The sequence below is a fragment of the Triturus cristatus genome, chromosome 10 (genome assembly GCF_964204655.1).
Source record: "Triturus cristatus chromosome 10, aTriCri1.1, whole genome shotgun sequence".
Taxonomy (NCBI): domain Eukaryota; kingdom Metazoa; phylum Chordata; class Amphibia; order Caudata; family Salamandridae; genus Triturus; species Triturus cristatus.
The window spans coordinates 754,344,160-754,369,197 of NC_140593.1; the positions used below are offsets into that span (position 1 = coordinate 754,344,160).

At 42.5% G+C, this 25,038-nt stretch overlaps 1 protein-coding gene across 4 annotated transcripts in view; it reads left to right on the top strand.

The window, feature by feature from the left end:
* The window catches only part of LOC146789955 (uncharacterized), a 90,871-nt gene extending 69,770 nt beyond the window's left edge, over positions 1-21,101 (top strand). For all 4 annotated transcript variants that reach the window (XM_085628267.1, XM_085628269.1, XM_085628268.1 and 1 more), the window contains one exon: positions 12,053-21,101. In XM_085628267.1, coding sequence (XP_085484393.1) covers positions 12,196-17,352 — 5,157 coding nt within the window. In that variant the 5' untranslated portion in view covers positions 12,053-12,195 and the 3' untranslated portion in view covers positions 17,353-21,101. The remainder of the gene's footprint in view (positions 1-12,052) is intronic.
* The last annotated feature ends 3,937 nt before the right edge of the window (positions 21,102-25,038 follow it).

Here is a 25,038-nt window from a genome sequence, read left to right on the forward strand (position 1 = left end):
GAAAAATCCAAGGGGCTGAAATAATTCTACCCCAGCAGTTCTTCACCTGAAAAAGAAAACAGAAACGTGGTAATTTATAAAGGTAACTCACATTTTTGAAGTATCCAATTTATTAGTGAGTTTAAGGCTAAAAGCAATTACCATAGGGGGTATATATATGATAATACATATATGGACCTCTCTTTCAGATTCCTATTTCTCTAAACCTGACCCTAGCCAACACAGAATTACAGGACGGCAGGTAATCAGAACATTGAGATTGTTGCATGATCTTATCTAAATGCTAGGATAGTGAGACTGTATTTTAATTATAAGTGTCTCAATCCCTTTAGAATCATTGGTCAATTCCTATACGACCCCACTGAATGACGTTTGTCCTTAGAAACGAGGGGGCAAGGATCCTTTGAGCATCTACTTTTTTGGATGTACCGTTCAACTTATAAGGTACATACATAGATTAATAGAATATCAGTTTCTAATATATCGAAATAGAAGTGTGATAGTACTGTATGGTTATAATTGGTCTCTATTTGAACCATTTGGTATGAATGGGTTGTATGTAAAGTCACCAGAAGAATAACACTGTTTGATTTAAAACTTTTTAAGGTGTAGAACTGGTCTCCTTGCGGGAATCAATGGAGTCGGATAGATATGTCCTTACAAAGATTAATAATGTTTGATTTTTGGGCTTGATTAAATTTCGTTTTTCTGAATATGTATACATAATGTATAAATGTTAATGTTTTTAATGTTGATATTTTATTATTTGATTTAGATTGCACGTACGCTCCTCGGGAGATTGTAATATTTGTCCTGAAGAAGGTGGTCCTTTATTTCTTGACTTCCACCGAAACGCGTTGACGCAAGTCTTAGAAGGCAGACTATAGATTGTAGTGACATCTGTTTTCCGAATAATCAAGTATCTGTATAACTGCTTAGGAGAATAGTTGATCCTTGATCTTATGTCTTCCTGTTCAAGTGGATAAGAAAACATCTTTCTTACATTTTCTCCCCACGTTTTTTACTGTTGAGTATCTATTGTATAGAACATCAATTTGTGTTTTTAACCTTTTTAACTTTGTTGCATAATCTTTGTTATTGTGTCAAAATATATGGCTATATTTTAATAAAATACATGGATTATATTCATATGAATATCTGACTGGGTCCTGACTCTGGTGTCTTGTTCTGGTTACTGATTGGTTCTATATGTGAATTAGTGTGTGCAAGTTTATATGTGCCAAAAAGGGGAACTTTTCTCTTGACTACAGTCTATTTGGTGCTCTACCCCTTTTTGTGGTATAGGGCCCCTCTCCTTTATTTTGTGTTGTGAAAAAAGTGAGAAAAGTGCAAATAAGGCAGCAAAAGTGCAAGAAAGAGTGGAGGAAAGACACAGGACACAGAAGGAGAGTGAAAGGGGGAGATTGAGATGAGGGTAAAAACGAGTGAAAAACGGAGGAAAGACAGAAGGAGAGTGAAGGGGGGGAGCTTGAAATGAGGGGGAAACAACAGAAAATGGAGGAAACACCCAGAAGGAGAGTGAAGGGGGGAGATAGAAGTGAGGGGGAAAACGAGTGAAAAAGGAGAGAACGCGGAGCGAGAGAATGGAGACAGAGGTCCACTGGACCACCAGGGATGAAGCGCAGGTGAAACCTGCGGGTGGAGGAGGTCTTCGAACACCAACACTCGAGAGTGCAGGGGCTCGGGGGAAGGCCTCACTTAATGGTGGGGCTGCGAGGGAGGGAGAGCAATTTCACGGACAATGAGTCAGTGGTCTAGGTATGAAGGTCAGTGGTATGAAGACTGCTTTAGCTTTAAAACTCAAGACCCAATACAGACTTGGGTTATCAGTGAACGACCCCATGTCCTCTCTGATCCCCGTAAAGTATGGTTCTTGACTTTATCCCAGTAAAGGCCTTGCCCTACAGTAAATCCAAGTGGGTCATGTTTTTGAACAATGAAACTGATACCTTGGTGGTTCTAGATGCTTTTGGGATTTCATACATCCCGCTTGGATGTGGTACCCCATGCTGCACATGTGCTCTTTGAGACTCTTCCAGGCAGAGGAGTCTGATAAGTTGTAGCTGATCCCACTCCATTTCTCTTTGTTTCAGACATTTAATTTGCATAGACGTGTTCTCAACTTTCTGCCGGGTTGATTATTGTGTTTGCCTGATCTGCAGCTCATAGTCGTCACTCCAGACTCTTGATAGTACACCTGGGAGGCATCATGCAGTGAACTATCTCCCAGTCCTTCCTGGGACAAATCTCTAAATATCAGGCTTTGATACCATGGCTGACATCCGGTCTTGTGATGGCCCACACAGACCACGCCACAGCCCTTTAACTGGGAAAAATATGGGCAGTCATTGTATAGTGCTAATACTAGCCAGCAGCTGCTCCGTGGGAATGTTTGTTTAAAAAATGCATGTTCTAGCTGGGCTCCCACATTACGGGGATTGTCAAGAGCAGATCGGGCAATTTAAGCAGCTGGCTACACACCGGAAGGTTAGGAGATTCTCCAGAAAGTCCTTTGCTAACTACCACTGCCTCAAGTGTGTTAAGGCTACTTCGTGAATGAATAGAGACCACGATCTCTAAGGGATGGCTTGATATTGGGCAAGATGGGAGGGGGGGAACAGGATATTTTTTGTCCTGGCCAAGATTGGAGCCTTTTTCTGTACAAAAATGTTCCTCTTGCCTCTCTGAGTCTCCGGGTCCTTCAAGATCAAGGTTCACGAGGAGCCACCTCCCAAAGTTTGGTACTCTAAAATATTCCAACATCTACAGAGGGACCACATCCACCTCTCATTCAGTAAGGACCTCTTATCCATTTTGATGAGGAGAGTGCTCCACGTTCAGCCCAGTCCCACAGCACTTTCATTTGAATGGTTCCTGAGGAATTGATCCTTGGAAACGTAGAGCTGTTTTTCGTGAACCTGAAGGTTTTGGCAGCTGCCAGGAAGTCTTCCATTAGAAGTTGTGTAAAAGCAAATTGCTGAGATTCTTTTACTGGACACTTTCTTATTCTGCAAATGGTTGGTTGTCTTTGTTGAGACATCTGCTTGAAACTGGTGCAAGTGCACACCTGCAGGACTTACCTTATGGCTAATTGGCCTAGATAATCGTTCTGCATGGGTAATGAGGTTAGTCTGTGGCATGTATTTCTTCCGTTACAGTACTTTGCTGTACCCTGAGACCTCCATCTTATTCTCGGTAGGCTGATGCCAAACCTTCAAGCCAACACTTTCTTGCTTAATAAGATTTAGTTTGTGTAATACTGGCTTGGAACAAGGCCACCTACATAATACTGCAACAAACCTTTTGGACCTTAGAGCCAATTTATGATGTTCCATGGCAATAGGATGATTTTCTGGACTCTCCCTTCTTCATTCCAAAATTGTGCCTGTTTAACCTTTTAAACACCTGTTTAACCTTTTTATGACTTACCTATCCCCCAGGCTAGACCAGGTAAACTCACATCCACCAAGACAAGGACCACTAATCCTGACTCACCACTCATATGTAGCAGATATCATCCCATTGAGCCACACGAGGGTAGGATTAGAAAGATCAATTGATGAATTAGTGGAATTTGCCTTGGCCAACAAATTAGAAGCAAATTGTTAAGACAAAAACAATGTCTCAAGATTAAGTTGGGAATTGTACGTCTAGAAGTAGTCAACAATTACAAATACCTGGGTCTCTACATTGACAATAAATTGAATTTCCAGGTGCCCAAACAGTACATGGTGAAGACAAGTAAAGCGCTGACCTATGCCTTTTGTGTTCTCGCCAGGAAGCTGGATGGCCCTTCTTTTAACCCCTTCCCTGCTCATGACGGAGCCGCTCCGTCATGAGCCACGGTTGCCGTGTGCTCATGACGGAACGGTTCCGTCATGACACGCCCGTTGGCGGCCGCTCCGCCTACGCGGCGCTGTTTCCCCGCTTGTGCGGGGGGACAACGCAACTGGGCGGAGTCATGACGGAACCGTTCCGTCATGAGCACAGCCCAACCGTGGCTCATGACGGAGCGGCTCCGTCATGAGCACAGCGCCACCGCGCTGCCCCCCCCGCACCCCCCAGCACCGCGGCGGAATTCCCGCCGCGGTGAAAGGGTTAAGCCACTATTGGCTGTCATGGCTGTAAAACTACTCCAATGGTGGCTTATGCAAGTACTATAAATCAAGGATAAGTTGCTCCAATTCAGAACCAACTGCAAAGAAACACGTTCAAGCCAGTTTTGGGGCTTCTGGAGAGTGTCTCTCCCACTCAAGTTCGAATGGAATTTGGGCTTTCACAGCAAATCATAGGTAAAAGAAATCTCACCATTAAAACCTGGTACAAAATATGGATTAATCAAACCAGTCCTCTGATCAGCACTTTGACAGTCTTTGTAAACGACCCCTACTTTATCTACAGCAAATATCTGAAGTCTTCCTTGCAAGAAACTAACACAACTGATCTATGCAATTCAAATCTACCACATGCTGCCATTAACAAAGCAGCCAAATTGCACTCTCCCATTGGCTACAAGCACAAACTCGCCACTTGCCTGGATGCTAATACAATACAATAACAATTTAAAGCCAGCATATCTCAGTACGACATATCCAGCATATCTAAAAAGAAAGTTATTAGCCATCCAACTAACGGTCCTAACATCCCTGGCTGATCAACCCGTTTGGAGACATAAAGGCCCAAAAGCATGCAGATTATGCAGTAACCCCAAGGAAGATATAAATCTGGCCTGCATATGCCCAGCCCTCAAAATATCCTGTATCTTATTGCTGAAATCCATCTTTAATTACCAGGGGATCCGAACTTGTCGGATGGCCAAAATGAAGAGCCTTGATCCCTCGGACCCCCAAATCAACTGTAAACTACTTAAACTAAGTTTGATCTCTTCGGATGCAGCATAAATTATGGGATACCTTGGACGATTTAGCAACACTCCAGCACTTCAATGACCAAATAATCAGATGATCAACACACCATTGCACTTGAAATACTTTTAATTGGTTTTAGAACTGACATTCTAAAGTACAGCATTCTCTGCACTGCCTGAAGAGTGTATTATGTACTAATTTATGTGTATTCATGTACTACGTCACTTTAAATATTCCCTAGTAGTTTGAGTGGATATTTTAACATCCAGCACTTTTGTACCACTAGAAGCAAGGAATATATGTTTATTCCAATGTACTTCACACTTTTTTAGACTGCTTTACCACCCTATACAATGATGAAGAACATGCAATACTACAGGCTGTATCTAGCCCCCTCGCAGACCCAGAACCTTTAAGTCTCTTCCCACTTGACATCCACTTTAACTTAAATGAAGTGAATAGCGCTATAAATACCAGTCTGGGAGGTAAGGCCCCCGGCCCGGATGGAGTGTCCGTTGATTTGTACAAATCTAACATTTCTCTCTGGGGTCCATTATTAACTTTGGCCTTGAGAGCATGCTGTCATCATGGCTTTATTCCATCTTGCTCTGAATCGGTTTTGGTTCCAATTTTTAAAAAGTGTGACCGAAACATTCCTACATGCTATCGACCAATTTCCTTATTAGATTCCTTTCTCAAAGTGACGGGCCGTATCTTATTGAATAGATTGCAGTCATGGTCAGAAGATGCTGGGGTCATTACAGATATACAATACGGCTTTCGCCAGGGCATAGGTACAATAGAACAAGGTTCAAACCTATACTTATTGTTCAGTTATTATACCCGAGCTAAGCAGGGGAAGCTATTCATGGCATTTGTGGACCTCTGATCCCCGTTCAATTGTGTTAGACATAACAAACTTTGGACGATTCTAGAGGAAATGGGTGTAGAAATACCACTTATTAACTTCATGAGGCAGCTGTATCCTGGTGCTTGTGCCAGGGTCCGCTATGGAATTACGGGAGAGTGTACTGCTAAATTCCCAATAAGAAAGGGGTTTGAGACAAAGTTGTGTTCTTGCCCCCTTTCTTTTTACTTTATATATTAATGGCCTAGGCCAATTTTTAACTAGTCAATGCCAGGATCTCCCACTTATAGCTAAACGTCCAATTCCAGCATTATTGTACGCAGACGACGCTGTCTTAATGTCGCATACTCAAATAGGGCTCCAAAGAGTAGTGACCAGTTTTGCTACATATATGCAAAATTTGGGTCCCCAAGTGAACGTTTCAAAAACGTTCATAATGAAATGCGGATCGAACAGTGCTAAATGGCGCAATATTTTCATTAATAATACCAAGGTTGAGAGAAACTAACAGATTTCCATACCTTGGCATTCACTTTGATTACAGAGGGACTTGGTCACATGCAGTTATAGCTAGGATTTTTTTGTTTCTAAAGCCACTGCCGCCTTGCCCATTTAGCAAGCAAATTGGGCAGAAGGCCGGTCATGGAACTAATACAAATTTACAAAGATAAGTGTGTCACAACTGCCATGTATGGCGCAGGCATCTGGGGATATGTTGACTCTCAGCCCCTGCAACTGGTCGAAAATGCCTTTGTCAGATATTTTAATGGCCGTCCACAACAGCACGGCTGCTTACATCTGCCACGCAGAGCTTGGGATTCTGGATAACTCTGACCTAATTAAAATCAAGCCAATCTTATGGCACAAAATATGGGCTACAAAACATACCAGTCTTAATCGGGATATTATAACTGACTGCTTAAAGCTTGACAGGTGGCCATCTATTCCCTGGTTAAATTACATCAAAAGATTTATGGCAGATTTTGGTCAAACAGAATATTTCACCAATCCGGATAGTATCAATCTAATCCCGAGGAAAAACCTCCATCCAGCGCCAGGGCACACTCCACCCGAACTAAGCTGCCTTCCAGGGCATTTCTAGGCATTCTTCTCTCAGAATCAAGCTGGGCAGCTCTGTGGGCAAACCCAGATTAATTCTTCCCAATTACACTATGGAGTTTTCCTCAATCTCGTTGTCCAGGCATAAGGTGTCTCGTTCTATCTTTATCTTTTACCCTTCCATGTTCTCCTTTGCTGTGGAATCGATCCGCAGATTTGGACTGGGAAAGAATGGGAAAAACATTATTTATGAATAGTATTAAGGTATCTTTAAACTGTCTTTGTTACTTTGGGGCTATAAGCTCTTTCAGTTAATCACTGCCCTCCTGCGAATCACTCAACCTTCATTTGGAAGTCGTACTCGAAATGGTTCCTGTTTTTAAATCCAAGGTAACTAGCAAGTGCAAGTATGCCAGGGATGGGGATTCTCCATATAATGTAAACAAGTGTTGAGGGTTTCAGAGTATAATGCTCTTTATTTAAACCACTATATAAGCTGTTTTTATCCTTTCACTTGATTGCAGAGCTCTTCTCACACTGATTATGGGAAACCGCCTTCGTACTAAAGACCAAATTAGAGGTGTGGGGTGAATCCAGAGGGTTGTGGAAACAGTCTGTGCAGCTCAGTCATGCTTACAGTATGAGTAGTAATTTTGCACCTGCAGTGGCTACCCACATACATTTGTCCAGGATTTATATTAAGGCATTTAAGGAGGGAAACCCGGTCAGAACAATAGTAAATGTACAGAATGTGGATTCAGTAATAATGATTCTACAATGTATCCTACACTCACAGTGGAATAGTGCTTGTTAGAGCGCTGAACGTATTATCTGTAATCTTTTATAATCAGTATTCCTTTGACTGATTCCTATTACTCCGGCTGATGCTTTCTTGTCCAAAGTGACCTTGGAGCATTATTTTAAGAGGGATGAAAATATGGGGATGGGGGGAGGAGGGTGGTGGAGGGATGTCTCTAAAACCTGTTCCTTGCCAAAGAAGTGTAACAAGGAATCCTTTCCAAAATGCATGATCTATGTAATAAGTGGTGTTGCTTAAATCATGAGAAGTGAATTCTGTGCTTTGTACAGTGTGTCACCAGACCATTATTTGGGTGCTTCAGGGATTTTTGTGTTATTGAATCCAGACATAACACATCGATTGGCATATGCCTAAAACAAGCCAGGCCTATTGTCGTTGCCAGTGCTTGTTAGCAGTATCACATAAATGAGTGAAAGCCATGATTTTGTTGTGAATGTTTAGCATTGGAAACTTTTCAATTTTAAAAATATACGACCATATATTCAACATAACTAAGGCGTGTATGGTAGGGATAGGGATCTTCAGTGTCTCAATTACTCCCATTATACCCTTCACACCACTTTCTTCTGCAGTTTTTCTGTTAGACGCTTAACCCAGCATATATTTCCTTTGGTCTCATCCAATTCACCATCCCTGCCCACACAACCCACCCACTCACCTGTAAGCACTGCATTTTCTTTTCATTTGGCGATGGGCTTATTTCGACAGCTGTGTACCTCCTTTAGAAACTTTTCCACAATTATAGTTTACATATGCATGACCATAGATCTGTGCGCTTTGCAGAGAGACTAACAATGTGATTCATAAATGTTGCTTAAATACATTTATGCCCCACTGTCGGGCATTAGGAGAAACTGGTAGTGATAAACACCCACCCATAACTTGAACTTGACCAGATGCCTATAAGCTAGTCAGTTTAGAGTATAAGAGTTTAGAGTATGCACCAGGCAAGAGTCGTTAAACTCATGAAAAAAAATGGAGAACGATATTTTTGGTATGGCCACTGGTTCAACGGTTAACTTCAGCTACAAGGCTGTGGATGTCAAAGGTGTGCCCCAAGGCAGACGAGTATTTGATTGAGTGTAAAGCAGAGGCTTGGAGCTTGAGAAATGTTCTGATCAACTCTGGAGTTGAGATTAGGTGTGACAGTACCTGGATTTAGGGGAGGAGAATAGGGGTTCAGTGCAGGTAGTGCATTGGAAGGTATTGGAACTGGATTGGTGCTGGGAAATATAACCCAGGTTAAAGGAAGCGCCAGGTGGAAAACTGGGCCAGAGGGCATCTATGGAGGGGTTAGTGGTAATAAGCTGGCAATGGTGATGAATAATGCTGAGGTGACTGGCTTATTAGGCGGAGGATTTGGTATAAGTGTGACGGTAGTAATTTTAGTAGTCAGTTTTGTGCTTTTGAGGCTTTGAAACATCTCAAAGGTCATTAGCTTCCTGTGATTAGGATGGTTTGTGATAGTTGCATTACTGTACACGTTATTAGTGAATTTACTAAGGATGTCATGCTTCTGGGTTGGTGGGAAAGAAGATGAGGTAGATCCTGGTGATATCTGTCTTTAGCCTAGCATAGACATTCGCTTATAGTGTTTTGTGTTTAATCTCATTAGTTTACAAACTTGATTTCTCGTTACAGGGTGAACTCTAGTAACTGAATCTATTAATGTATTGTTAGTTAGCAACACGTTTTGTTTCAGCCAATATAGTGCCACTTGCCAAACGCAGTATCTCCAAATCTGCCAACAGCTGAAAGTAACCATTCAAAAAGAGCCGCATTACAGGTATAATGTTTGGTTATTGAGGACAGTTGCCAGGCAGCACGATTTCACTAAAACCCTTCTTAATCTCTTGTGACCCTTTACCATTCAAAGCTCTTCCCAGATAAAGGTCCGCCGGGTCCCTTTCATACTGTTGACTTTAGTTTCAGAGGTGCTTTAAACTGATAACTAAGTGAGCCAAAGAAGGGTGAGGACTGAGGCATCCTTCACCAAAGACATAAATACTACTCATGCCCCAACCACATAGAGACTGCTCATTCTTAGAATCTGAAAACATTTGGCCTAAGTATTCATTACATTAGAAGTCCAATTTATACATTTAAGAAGTTAGACTCCCTCTTAGGCAGTCTTAAAATATAAATTGTGCAATCACCTTGTGTCAATAGTGGGTATAAACTAACATGCTAGTGTTAGAGGAGACTTTTCATGGCAGTGATTTAGGAAACATAAAACGTTGGTTACTGGGTGCTGGGCTTCTCCTCATTGATGCTCAGTCCAAGGATAAGGGAGACCTAGTGAGGCATGCGGCGTGTAATGATTCATCATCAACTCATTTGCGACTGAACAGGTAAGTCAGCACGGCAGGCCTACCAATAATTAACCCTAATACAGAGTCTGAATATGTAATGGTAAATAAGTGAGTTATCACATATCCTAATGGTGTGTGTCCTCTATGTAGAGCAATGTGGCCTATTAATGTATAATTAAAAATGTATATGGTTGCTGTAGAGACTGTCGTGTAGACTGACGTACCTTAGAATGTATGGCAGTTTCTTCAGTATTCGAGAACAAAAGGCACAAGACTATGTCTCGTTATCACACTTATCTCAAAGTTCCCTGTTCACACCGGGGTCACCAGTGTTAACAAGATGTAAACATGAATAGTCCACCCATAGAAATGACCTCTATAGGGTGTAATATGTCTGGAAATGTGGCACTACAAAGAGTACATACTAAAATAATATACATACTAGCATACTAGAATAGCTTAAAAGTACAGTGGAGATTGGTAAAAAACATAGTAACATTAACACCGTGCGGTTCCAATCGCATTAGATATGGCCTGTTGAGCCGGTAGGATACTGGCTCGGCTGGAAACCTGACCCAGAGGCAAGCACACAATCCGTTGCTTCTGGCAAGGGCTTAGAAAATATCAGTTCAATATCTCATACAGTGCATATATGTAGAAATAAAATTACAAAGGCAGCAATAGGTATGGTTAGGTCGGAATTTCCATTGAAAGGCATTTTTTGATTTTCCAAATAACGTTGAGTCTATTTGGCAAATCTGCACAGAAGCTTCCAAAGAAAATGTTCATTTGATTTAAGTTGGTGAAGATCAGCTTCCTACAGATCCATCAAGCAGGGCCAAAAAAGGTTGGGGGAGGGAGGTATCAGAAGGTGCCATACTTGGGTGTGGTGTAAATCGTATTAGTAGTTTTCAAGAAATTAGCATTAGAAAAGTGTGTTTTCTAGCCCTGAAATGGAGTCAACTTGGATATGATGAAGATATTTTGACCATTAGTCTAAGAACCGAGTACTCGGAAAAAATTAATAAATAGTGAAATTCAATTGAATGAGGGCGCTACAACCCCCCCCCCCCCCCCCCCCCCCCAGTGTCCATTTTGGGTCAGCGAAAACAAAATCTGGTTTGCACATCTCAACCTCTGTAATTTGCTGGCCGCACCTTGGGGGAAAAAAAACCGCATCTGCCATTACTGGAGCAAGGACTCATCCTTGTGTTAAAAGCTTAAAAAAACTGGATCCTGATTTCTTTGTGCACATGACCTCGAGTCCAAATGTGGGATCCACAGTTACTGCAAGGAGGTCCTGGACCCTTGTTGGGCATTCTGCAGCATTCAAGGCTTAGTGAAGGGTCTGAAGAATGCTCAAACAAGGGTAAAGGAGTTTGCAGGTCCACAGACCCCTAAAAAGAGTCTGGAAATCATGAAAAAACAGGTCCAGGCTGCGGGCCAGACCCAGTGGCCAACCCAAAGGACATGCATAGTAGGTATTTACCACCTGTGGAGGGTTGGGCGCAGAATTTAACAAAAAGCTAGGACCCAGAGTGGACATTCATAAACGTTTTATGATGTGTATGATCTAAACTGCCAGAAATTCACTGCACTTTACCCGTGGTAAAAGTAAATTTCTGAGTTATTTTTTCTCCATACCTTCGCTTTATCCTTTGTTTTTTTCAGAGATATATGTAAACATTTCAATATATATCTTTATTTCGTTAAGCATTTCTCTTAATTCAGTAACTCTTTGATTAACCAGAACGATCTGTGTGCTAGCTAAGAGTGGTGCCTTTGAGAGGTAAGGTTTGTTTCCCACAATATTGGATTTGTTTTATCACATGAGTTTTGATGCACCTACAATATACTCAAACTCTGGCAGTGCTTATATTTCTGCTGCATATATTGCATTGACTCTAAACCATAAAATGTTAAACTATGCATTCCCTCACTATCTTCACTCATTAGCAAGCTACTTTTTATATCATGTTTTCCTTATCACTAAATTTCATTCTGATTCTGGAGGATCTTGTTATTCTGATTGCTTTGTGTATGAGGGGAAATGCTGCTATGTTGTCTATTTTGTTTTGAATTACATGTAACTTTGTTTCTGCAGGTGCTCATGTTTCACGGATGGAAAACTACAATTATGATCCCTTGTGTGAAGAGGCACTTCATGTTTTTTTCCAAATAAGGAGCCTCTGAATGAAGCAAAATTAGTGTCCAAGAAGCTCATCAGGATCATCTACACTTTATTCAATGGACCCAGAGAACCTTATAGGAAATATGTCGCAGCAGGGCAGCCCTTCACAGGGCTCTGCTCTCACATCACCTCTTGGTGATAAAGAACTTTGGAAGTTGTGCGAGAGAGAACTCTGGAGCCTAACAGAAAATGTCATACAGCAGAAAATTGCTAAAGGACGTTTAGCAGAATCACAGATTAACGCAGGCCTCTCAGTATTGTCCTTGATTCCCAATGAGAAGGAAGGTAGAACTCTGCCATACAGCCTTACTCAACCCTTAGCAAGTATACAGAACTTGGCAGGTTCATCTAGCTGTGAAAAGGTACCCTTGAATATAAAAGAGAACCCTATTGAGAAAGGATTATCTGGTGGTTCAACAGATGTATGCACTCCTTGTGAAAGGGAAACTGTACATTTTAAACGGGGAAAACTTGGTGGAAGTTCACCAGGTAAACCTGTCCCTCGCAAGAGGGAACGTACTAACTTGACTAAGCATTCTGCAGGTAAGGAAATTCAGCAAAAAAAGATCAGAATACATACTTGTGAAGAATGTGGTAAAAGTTTCAAATTTAAGTCTGTGTTGTTGAAACATAAGAGAATCCACTCAACAGAGAGACCTTTCAAATGTACTGAGTGTGGAGCCGCCTTCAAACAATATGGTTGTCTTCTGGGACATAATAAAATCCATACATTAGCAGGATCATTTGTATGTGAAGAATGTGGTAAAGGCTTCAACTGTAAGAAGAATCTTGTGACACATCGCTTGACACACTCCAATGAGAAGCCCTTTGTGTGTACTGAGTGCGGTAAAGGCTTTACTGTAAAGGAGAGTTTAAAGAGTCATCAGAAAGTCCACCAGAAAGCACCAGACCACAAAAAAGTGAAAAATTCTCCTCTCAAGTGCAAAATCTGTGATCAAGAATTCAAGTACAATAACAATCTCTTGGTACATGAGCGAATCCACTCGGGTGAGAAGTGCTTCAGCTGCAGGCAGTGCTGGAAGATCTTCGGCTGTGAAAAATCCCTGCAGCGCCACCAGAAACAACACAATAGAGGTCAGAAACAGCACAAACAAGAAATGGAGAGCACTTTTACATGCACTAAATGCAAAAGGAACTTCGAGTGGGAGACCAGTCTTATCATCCACCAGTGCAGTGCTCAGGCAGAGAGGCCTTTTAAGTGTGCCACGTGTGAGCAGACCTTCAAAACTGAGAGTAACCTGAAGGCCCATGGGCAGGTCCACACTGGTGAGAAGTGGTATAGCTGTGAGGAATGTGGAGAAGGGTTCAACCGGAAAATCAGTCTGAGAAAACATGAGATGATTCATACAGGACATACTCCATTTGAGTGTTCTAAGTGTGGTAGAGGCTTCTGTAGTAATTATGCATTGAGAAGACACCAGTCCGTAGACATCTGTAAGATAGAAGAGAACTTGGAGCAAAGTACAAATCTGGCGAAAGCATCTTCGATGGAGACCACTTCTGTAAAGGAGACTGTCAAGGAACTTAAATACCTCAACTGCAAGAACTCAAGTGAGGGCGATAGCCACTACAAGTGCACCATTTGTAGGCAGTGCTTCAGTCACGAGTTGAAACAGTTATTACATGAGCGCAGCCATACAGACCCTAAGAACTTCAGTTGCATTGAGTGCAGCAAAGCCTTCAAATGCAACAGGGCTTTGTGGAGCCACATAAGGACACATACAGGTGAGAACATGTGCAACAGGACTTTGTGGAGTCGCCTAAAGACACACACAGGTGAAAACACGTGCATTGAATGTGGTAAGTCGTTTGCCTTGAAGTCCTCCCTAACCATGCACAGCCGTGTCCACACAGGTGAGATGCCCTACAAGTGTGATGAATGTGGAAAGTCCTTTAAATGGAGGAGCATATTTGTGTACCACAAGATGCGCCACACGGGAGAAAAAGCTTATCAGTGTGGCCAGTGCAACAAAAGGTTTTCCAGCCACAGTGCTCTCAGCATGCATCGTAAACTCCATGCAGGAGTGAAAGCATTCACGTGTCTCGAGTGTGGCAAATCCTTTATTCACAAGTCGGAGCTTAAACGGCATCAGGTCATGCACACAGGTGTGAAGCCTTACCAGTGCAGTGAGTGCCACAAAAGGTTCTCCTGGAGCAGTGCCCTTAGTACACATCGGAAAACTCATGTAGCAGAAAAATCCTTCAAATGTGAGTGTGGAAAAGCCTTCAAAACAAGCAATGTCTTTGAGAACCACAAGAAGAGAATGCATTCGAGAGAGAAGACATACCAGTGTGACCAGTGTGCTAAAAGATTTTTCTGGAGGAGTGCATTGCTTATACACCTTAAAATACATGCAACAGGCAAGGTCCTAAAGTGTCCTAAGTCTGAGAGTACAGTTAGTATTAAGTCTGAGCTTACACCTCACAAGGTCTTGCACGCAGGAGAGAAGCCATTTTTGTGTGTGGAATGTGGCAAAAGATACTGGCTCAAGCATACCCTTAAAGTTCATATGAAAACTCATACTGGAGAGGTTCAGTGTGTGTTTCCTGAATGTACCAAAGTATTCCGACATAGGCTTGCCATGGAGCAGCACCAGAAAACACACCGCATTACAGGTTTGCTCAAATGTGCTGTATGTGAGAAAAACTTCACTGGGAAGAGAAACCTCTTAATGCATGAGAAGATCCATTCAACGGACAGGCCATTCCCGCATTTCAAGTGCAAGAAAAGCTACAAACCAATATATCAACTGAGAGCCCACCAGTGCACCCACACTGATGAGAGGCCATTTTCTTGTGAAATGTGTGGGAGAAGCTTCAGCCACAAAAAGAGCCTTCTTTTACACTGTATCAGCCACAATAAGGATAAGCAGTTGTCGTGTACAGACTGTGGGGAAAGGTTCTCCTGTAAGCAAAGCCTCTCTGTGCACCTGAAAATCCACTGTAAGGACAGGTCGAATTTGGAGAATGCATTAACTGTTCATAAAAGTGAGTACCTTGGGCAGCAGTCTGCTGCAACCACATCTAATGTGACCATGTCTTTTGCGACCAGGATTGCAGATGCTATTCCTTCAGTTGAGAAGCAAGTTGCTATAGCCGAGTTGTCTGCAATGACAACCTCTTTAACCGGTATTCCTGCTGCCAAAGCTGATGGTCAGATGCTTGTTATGGCTAACCCACTTTTGAAATCTCCTTCTTCTGTGGTAGCTGATGGTACTCCTTTGCCCTCTGCTGCCTTACAAGCTTCTGTTAAATTAGGAGAAGGCTTTAATCAAATGACCAGTCTTGCAGACCCCCTGGAAACCCACGTCATGCACACATCTGGCAGTCATCCACAGAAAGCATCTTCAGAGTCTGGTGAAATTTTCAATTCAGAAAAATTATTTTGGTGTGCCGACTGTGGGCTAGGCTGGAAAGATGAATCTATGTTCAGTGAACATCATAGGTTGTGGCATATGAGCAAAAGACCGAGGCCATGCTGGCAGTGTGGTGAGAAATTTAGCACAAAATTTGAGTTTGAAAAGCACTGGAGAACCCATACAGATGACAGGCTTTGTGGCTTGCCTGGTGGCACTGTAAAAACAATGATCTCCCCTGCTGCTACAGTTACTCGTTTGAACTTGTCTGTAGCGACTATTTCAGCTGCTATGAAGCTGGTGGCTGTAGCCAAGCGGACTGCACTAAAGGCACTTACAACTAAGCTTTCGGCATCTAAATCAGCTGCAAAGGTAATTGTAGACAGCTCTCAGAGGAAGTTTCCTGGCATTATGGTGGCTGATGCTACTTCTACATCCACTGTAGGCCATACCACCTACATACCTAATGCGCCTGGGACCCACGATCAGGCAACCACTTCACAGTCATGTGTGATTTCCTCATTCTGGTGTGTGCACTGTGCAATGGGGTTCAAATATGAGGCTCTCTTCAGAAGACATCGGAGCTGGTGGCATTTAAACAGGAGGCCCATGCTCTGTCAGCAGTGTGGTGAGACATTTAAAACAAGGTTCGACTTTGAAAATCATAGTAAAACTCACATTGCACACGAGGGTTGTGGGGAAACTCCTACAACAAATGTGCCTCTTGTCTTGCCTGTAGTGAACATGCCTGATATGCCCAAGTGTACTGTGACAGAGTTTAATGATGCCATACGCAAAGTGACCAGACCTGTGCATCACCTTTGTGAGAATGAGTCTGCTATGGTCTCTGTTACAATCCATCCTAGTGCAACCAAGTCACTTGCAACTGAGCAAGCTGTGTCAGAGCTTAATGATGCTACGCCAACTCTAAACATGCATGCATCAATTCCTGTTGCAGCAACAATATCTTTAGATATGAAGCCTCCTGTGATGATGCATGCTGTGAATGAGCTAATTGATACCAAGTGTACAGAAAAATATTCTGCTAGATGCATGCCTGCTTTTTCCAACTCTGATGCAACCACACTTAATTCAGCTGAATATACTTCAGTGACCTCTGATGCTGGCACAGATGCTGTGACAGAGCTTAGCAATAACATGCATATTGTGTCTGTGCCTGCTGTCAGACTTTGTGAGGACATGCCTGATTCAAGTGCACCTACAGTAAATACATCTACAGAGACAAAAACGTCTGCAAGACGGTCTGCTCTATCAGAGTTTATGCCTCCTGAGGAAAAACCTACTGAACGGAAACGTCCGGTCACCACATCTAATACAACAACACCCCGCGCAATAATCCATGATGAAACATCTGCTACTATGGGTGTAGTGAGCAAGCCAGCTCTGACCGAGTTTGCTAACATTACTTTTACTGAGAAAAAGGCTGCTGCAGCTAGGTTTACTACTCCCACACCTTCATTGAAAACATCTCAAACCACATCTTCTGTGCCTCCCCTTCAGGTAACAAACCCTGATACAATTACACCTATTCTAACCACATCTTCAGCTACACTACCTGTTTCTAATAGATACTTTGTCGGAGAGCATAATACCATATCCAATGTGGACAAGGCTGCTGACGGACATTGTGAGAACATACCTTATGCGAACCCTCCTTTAGCAAACACCCCTTCTGAAACCAGTTTTGTCTTGACCACACATGCTGTGACTGTGTCTTTAGCAACAGCGTCTGGAGAGACCAGACCTTATGTGTCAGGACCTAAAGAGCCCATATCTGTTGTTGGAGACATTAATGATAGAGACCAAGTGTGTTGAAATGTGTTGACAGGCTTGGTAAAGACAAATGTGCGGAAACCATACTTGCAGTAACCAAGCAAGTTGATAATGTGCTCATTGAGGGAAAGACTTCTGTAGGCAAAGTCAGTGTTGTTGCCCCAGATTTCATTACACCACCCGCTACAACCATGGGTACTGTAGCAGGATTTGGAGATCCCATTCTCACTGAGTAGGAATACGCCTGCAGGAAAGCCTATTGTGCCCACATCTAATATCTCTACACTTGCTACTGTCATTTAAACTTCAACCAACCCTATTTCAGTTGCACAGTGCAGTGACATTGTTGATTAGCAGGCTGCCCTCACCTTCACCGGCGTATCCTTTGAGTTAAGAGAACACAGATTTTGAGTAAAGTATAGTCTCTGCAGCCAACACAGTCTCATGCTTCCAACGGCAAAAATCAGCTGCAAGACAGAGTAGCCAAACCAGACCTTGCCTATTAGTTTTAAAGTTAGCCACAGGTCTCTTCGGGACCACTCCTACTTTACCACCACCCTCTGCTAATCCACTGTGCATCCAATACCTCAAATATAACACACATGATTGCCTTGATTCCGCTGACATGGTCTTTTGGTGCTGCTGTAACCTGACATTCAATGTAACCATCTCTCAACGCTACCCCCAGAAGTGGGCCTTTTGCTAAAGGAGGCCTTCCTTCCTACTCTGCCAGTGGAATCCAACCCCCTGCCTGGCTGTCCCTGGTAAATTTTTGTAGAGCTATGGAAAGGATTTGCAAGGGAACTGTAAACAGACTTGTCAATGGAGGCATAGGTACATGGATGTCAGATTAGAGGGTCTGCTTCTCGGATTTTAACAGTTGTGATTTTAATATATTGTTTTCTTCACTCTGGTTTTGTTTCATTGTGGTTCAGAGTTAATGAGCAGGTGAGAAAGAGACTCTAAAAACTGGATAAGAAATTAAGACAGCATGTGATTGGTAAGAATGTGAACAGTGTTATCTGTCCTGTTGTCCAACGGCCCACAGTCCAGCTCACAACGTTAGGTTATTTCCTTGAGACTAAGAGATCCCATTTTGGTAGCAGGTTAAAGGAAAATGTAATCGTCATGTTAACAGGACAGCCAAATAAACATATTGTTAAGAAATAACTTAAAAGTAATCAGAATGTAGTTCAAAATACAAAGTTATTAAAATATTTCTAAAGTGATCAAAAGTTATAGCAAAGCCAAATTATTCTGAATAATACGCTATTGAGAACACGGTAATATGAAAAGGCCAAAAATATATTTCCTCCTTTAAAATGCCCATGGAGCCACCTCTGCATTGATTTTTTTCTTTTTCTATTTTTTTTTCCTTTCTTTTCTGGATGGTAAGTAGCTAGCCCCAAGAAGATCTGACCATCTAGCTAAAGTCTACTACTCTAATTTCATGTATTCTGCTTCTCTAATGGGGTGTTCTAGAAAGTTTTCAGAGTTTTAAAGGATGTGGCGTAACGGCCTGAGCCGCCTACTTCGGAGCAGGTGGGAACTAGGTTCGAGTTTTGTCATCGGCATCAACATCCTGTGAATCTGGGTATATCACTTAATCTCCCCGTGCCTACAATTCAGCGCCTTGAGATACTCGCGGGTGATCCTGGATTTATTTACAAATCCTGGATTTAAATGGTTTAGCAATCCACTGACACATTTCAGGGTATATTCCTTGGCACACGTATCTTGGTGATATCGTTTTATGAAGGCATCCCACAACAACACTCAACCTTACGTCCTAGCACCTCAAAATTCAGCGGAGTTCTTCCTGGACAGAAGTACTGCTCTTAACTTTACAGGCCCCTTCGTATCCAAACCTAGAGGTCTCTGAACTGGTTTTCTAAATGGCTAAGGGTCCTTTAAGGTTATCCTCTGGTTCTCGACATAGGCCAATTACTGCTTTCCCAGCAAACAGCTCTTTTGAGTAGGCTCATTAAAGCAGCCAGAGTTGCAGAGATGGGCCTAATCAACCTTCTTGACCAAGTCATTCAAATGGCACCCCAGTTCTGTATACATATTTCAACTCAATCGGCCGGACAAAAGTCTTATGTTCCACTGTCAAGCAGTAGAAGTTGGAGCTTGCGGGGAGGCTACTGCATCTCGTTGCTCCAAGTAAGTTCGAAAGCCCAGAAGGACAATAAAGATTTCTCAGAAGGTAGCAAGTATACTATATGAAAATGACAATAAGCCAGGCAGAAAGTTTCAACACCTCCTTTCGAACTTGTTATTGCATACTGATGCTGTATCTAGTAGAAACCTAATGGTGAGGAGCGTGTATAATTTAAGAATGATTTTTCAAAAGATGATCAGGGGAATAGAAACTAGTTCTTCTGAAAGTCCGTCAGACTAGTGATTTTTCTGTGTCTAATTCTTCCACCCGTGCATCCTCCTGCACTGTATACCACCAGGACATAAAATCCATATGTTCAGTTGCAGCACACGCCAATTTCGTCTCAAATGTGAAGCAAGAATTTCGTACACTCACTTGCCTTTACAGTTTATTGCGACCGATTGATAGGACCAATGAGCAGTTTGCAAGGGGTCGAAACAGACCTGCGTTTGCGCAATACTATGCGCTGTTTTTTTGTAAATATTTGGCAAGCCTGTGTTAAAACAATTCTGCTATATATGGTTAATGCTGGTGCGTATAACTTGTGTCTTTGCTTTCGTTAAGAACAGACATTAAATGTATGTCATTTGATAAGTACAGCTGTGAACCCGGAGTTTCCTTTGGAAAAAATAAAATGGATAATCGGAGGTGCATAATAAATGTTTGAAATGCATTTTTATTCTGTGACACTGGCATGAGTAAAATGGAAATGTCTGGTATATAGGGAAAATAGTCACACTTTAAATCGCATTTCTAATAATCTTTTGGGACCATGACTATTAGGTCTATTTCTCTCCTCATCTGTCTGTTACATACACAAAGCCACTAATTTCTAGAGATAAATCTATTTACCCTTTACTTTATTGTATTCCAAAATATTGTATGTTCTTTCTCCGTCCCATTTATTTTCGCTGTTTTTGTCATGAGTTACTCTTCGTGTTAATAACCAATTGAGCATTTCAACATCAGTGTGGGAAAGTGGGTGACCCGCTGCCTGTTTATGTAATACTGGCACCGCCTGGTGTAATAAATCCCCAAGTTTTCCCCGCTTCTGCTTCTTTGACTAGGTATAATCCTGGCCAGATCCCGTAAAAATGGTTTTGAGTTGATCAACAGGTATACTGTGATCTGTATATCGACATCTACTAGCAAGTTCAGTCGTATCTCAATTTTTAATGAAGAAATCATTCAATGCCCTACAAAGGACACAACTCTGGCTTAGAGTTATCCTGTAGAGTATTTCATTGTATGTACTGCAGGAGATATTCATTAACGGATTGTTCAATCCACCTGAATTCAAATCGTTAACTTGATAGTTGACAATAGTTTGTGAGAGCAAGTATGTCACATTTAACTTTTCAATAGACTGACTACATACAGCGTGCTTGAATTTCATGCATGTGATATACATAAATGAAGGCAGCACTTATTGATTGAGGCATAGAATGTATTTCTGATGTACGGTATGGCCTTGTGTTTGTGGCGGTTTGCCCGCCTTTTCCTCTGGAAATTGGTTAAAAGCTAGCTAATTCACGTTTTGAATTGTGTGGGGGTCAAGTCTAGTACACTGAACTATGTATATTGCTTATTTAGTTGGTCATAGGTCTTGCATTAAAATATGTGGATTGATTCCAGTTATCATAAGGCAGTGGTTTGTTCTGGATTGTATAACATGGCTATCTTAATATGGAAAATTGTAAATAAAGCTGATATTTGTTCGTCTAGCTCGTATAACTGCTATACTCTGCTTTTTTGCTTCATAAAGTTCACAAGGATTGACAACGTGAATCGTTATAGCGTTTTTACATTCAAATGGTTTCTCAGCTGTGAAAGCTTGTGGCTCTTAGAAAACATGTTTCTCAAAAGGGAGGAACGGGGAGCTTTTATTCCAGGTCCTGCACATGTACTCCTAGCTAAAGGTCTGAAAAAATATCAATGTGCAGTTCCTAAAGTGAAGGAGTGTTCAGTTCTCTTATGGATTGCCCTCCCAAACCCGAAGGATATCACGCTTCATCATAGGGCTTTTGCTCCTCTTCGGGCCCGCACTACAATACCCGCCAGGCACCCGCGAAGGGCCTCTTTGCCGGAGATCTTTGGTGTGTGAGGGTATGTGGTCAGGGTAGTGTGGTGAGTGAGGTCTAGTCCTACCCTGTGTAATAATTTTTTTCTGAGGGTGCACTAACCTAATGAAAATGAGTGAGCCCTGCCTGGAAATAATGGTCCTACAGGGTCTATCTGGTGTGGATGGTCAACATGTTTCTTGCCTTTCAGGCCCTAGCGGGTCTAGCGGCAATTCATCAGGACTGGTGTTTAAAAAAGAAGAGAAAGTGATCTTAACTCTTACACTACCGCAATGCTGGTTCAGAGTATCATTGTGTAACCAGCGTTGCCATTTGGCGCCAGGGCGTTTAGCCCGGAATTATGATACCTTAAATAAAATAAAAAGTGAGAATTCAAGGTGTTAGAACGAAGATACCTGGTCTTGGTATCATACCAGCCCTATGATGAAGCATGACATCCTTCCGGGTGTGTGAGGGCAATCCATAAGAGACCTGAACACTCCCTCACTTTAGGAACTCTTAGATAACATGTGCAGCAGATACAGGAGTACTACAAGTTTACAGTTACAGCACTACAAGATAGGCCTGGCTTTTAATTGAAAGTGCCTCCTCAACTGATGATGGGTTTAGGCATTCAATAAGTACTCATACATGCACTCTGTGAATTCAGTTCAATTCAGTACTTTATTTCGGTTTGCAACCATAAAAGTTCTTACATGAATAGGTTAAAACAGTAAACTACTGTTCACATAAAAAGATATAGCAGATAGTTCTAAAAATCTGCTTAAAAACCCACATGGGCGTACACAGTTAAAAAATATACACAGGATTGCAAACAAAGACATTGTTAAAAGGACAATACAATAGAGTGCATGAGTCAGATAAAACCTCTTAGTAGTCCACAGAGACATTGATATTGAAGGAATTTAACTAGCAGCAACAATGTTCAAAGTGTAGTTTATAGTGAGATCACTCACATTAGGACCAGGGCACCTTTCAACTAAGTTGACACTGTAATAATAATAATAATAATGGTATTTGTAAAGTGCAACAGCTACCTCAAGCAGAGGTGTCCCAGCGCTGCGTGGTCACAGCAGGTGGAGTCCAACAAAAGTGCTACATTTGACTGAAAAGCCAAGTCTTCAGGGTCTTCCTGAACTCAATTTCGGACTTGATCAAGCGCATATGGAAGGGCAGGGAGTTCCACAGTCTGGCTGTCCCCACAGTTAAGGACCTGCCTCCTAATCAGGATTTAGTATAATGAGGCTTACAGAGCAGGTTCTGGGAGTTTGATCTCAGAGTGCATTTTTGTTGATATAGGCAAGCCTGCGCCTGAGATATCCCGGGCCGCTGTCTTGCAATGCACAAAAGGCCCAGAGTCAGGGACTTGAACTCTATCCTTTTAGCACAGGTAGCCAGAGAAGTTGTCTGATGTGGGGAGAGATGTGGTGACGGAACGGGATTTGACAAATTAATCTCGCTTCTGCATTCTGAACCATCTGTAATCTATTGATCAGGTAGTGGGGCAGCCCTAGGTAGAGACAGTTAGCATTGTTCCGCCGAGAAGTCACTGTAGTGTGGACTACGGCCCTTTGAATTACCTTAAACTTCTGAGCTTCCCAAAGCATAAGGCTGGACTTGGGTCGAGAAAGAGAGATCAGAATCCCATTTGACGCCCACATTTTTCGTCGTGGTTGCAGGTAAAGGTGGTGAGCCCATTTCAGCTGGCCACCAAAGTACGGAGGGTGGTGGAGAGGCCTGGCCAAAGAACAAGGCCTCTGTCTTGTCAGCATTACGTTTTAAGTTGTTATTGTTCATCCAGCAGGAAATGTCCTTCAGATACCCCTGAAATCTGGCGAAAGAATCAGGAGAGTAATCATTAAAAGAGAACACCAGCTGGGTGTCATCCGCATAGGAGACTGCCTTCACTTCCCAGGAAGCAATGAGAGTGAAAAGTGGCACCAAATAGGTGTTGAAGAGGAGTGGACACAAGGCTGGTCGCTGAGGCACCCCGTACCATAGTGGCTTAGGTTCTGATTGATGAGGTTGGAGAAAGACCCTTTGAGAGGGGTCTTTAAGATAAGGCTGGATCCAGGAGAGTACGACCCCCACAAGCCCAGCTGTTTGAGTCTTGCCAGTAGGATTGGGTGTGCCACCTTGTCGAATGCTGCAGACAGATCTAAAAGAATCAGCATCGCTGACGCTCCTATGTCTACAGTCATTCTTATGGAATCCCCCACCTCCACAAGTGCAGTCTCAGTGCTAAATCCCAGTCGGAAACGGGATTGAGTGTTGTGCTTGATGTCATGGGCTTTTATGAAACTGGCGAATTGGCGTTGAACCAGTTTTTCCAGCATTTTTGCGGGTGCTGGCAATAGTGAGATCTGGCGGTAGTTGCTAAGCTCCGAAGGGTCAGCGTTCTTTTTTTTTTTTTATGGGGGCAATAGCATAGCATGTTTACAAATATCATGGAAAATGCTGATAGAAAGCGAGGTGTTCCAAATGTGATTTAAAACTGGGTTAATCGAATGAGCCAGAGTCCTCAGAAACTTCGGGACTAGGATACTCCGGGTGCCAAACTTGCATCACAGGATTTCGTCCAATGAATCCTGCTGAGAGATAGGAAGAAAAGCTGAAAGGGTGCCTTTGGCATTGAGGGTTTTGTCTAATTGTGGCTCTTGTCATCTCATCCCCTGCTGTAAATGAGGCATATACCTTTTGTATTTTTTCCTCGAAGTAATCCGATTACTTCATACACAGGGAGGAAGAAGGCTGTATGTTACCCTCCATCGCCAAAGGATTGGTAAAGGATCTAACTATCCTGAAGATTTCTTTACCAGAGTTCTCCTTCATCAATTTGCAGAGCTTTTTCAAGGCTGTCTTTAGCGGCCAATTTGGCCGCTCTGACTTTATACTTTCCTCCAGAGGTGCTTCAGCCTTTTACACCTACTGTTTTCTGCTCGGAGGTCAGCCGGAGAACCGGGGGGGGGGGGGGAGGGGGGGGGGAGTAGAAGAGGATTATCTCAGGGTCCTAACTTATCTTATAGGTGCAACTGTATCCAGGGCGGTAGAAATCCACTTGTCAAATGCTGACAAATCGTCATTGGGCTTGCTAGTTAACTGTGGCCCACTCACAGATACAACTGAACCTAGGTTATTAGCTGTTGGCTTTTTCCAGTTCCTTTTTAACATAGTGCGATTGTCACCTCTTGGTAGTGTTTTCTCCAGGCTGAATGAAAAAAAGACCAGGCAGCGGTCCGTCCAGACCAAGCACCGGGGGGTCTCCGCTGCCATGGATGGAATGTTTGAAAAAATTAGACCCAAATGATGACCTACTCTGTGAGTAGGAACATTCACGTGCTATATAAGGTTAGCTCCTTTGAGTGACAAGGTTAGCTGAGAGGCCTGGAGGCAGCTGGGATCATCTATGTGTAGGTTGAAATATCCTAAAGCCGTAAAGTTGGGGTATTGCAATGATCTCTGAGTGATGAGATTGCATAGTTCTGG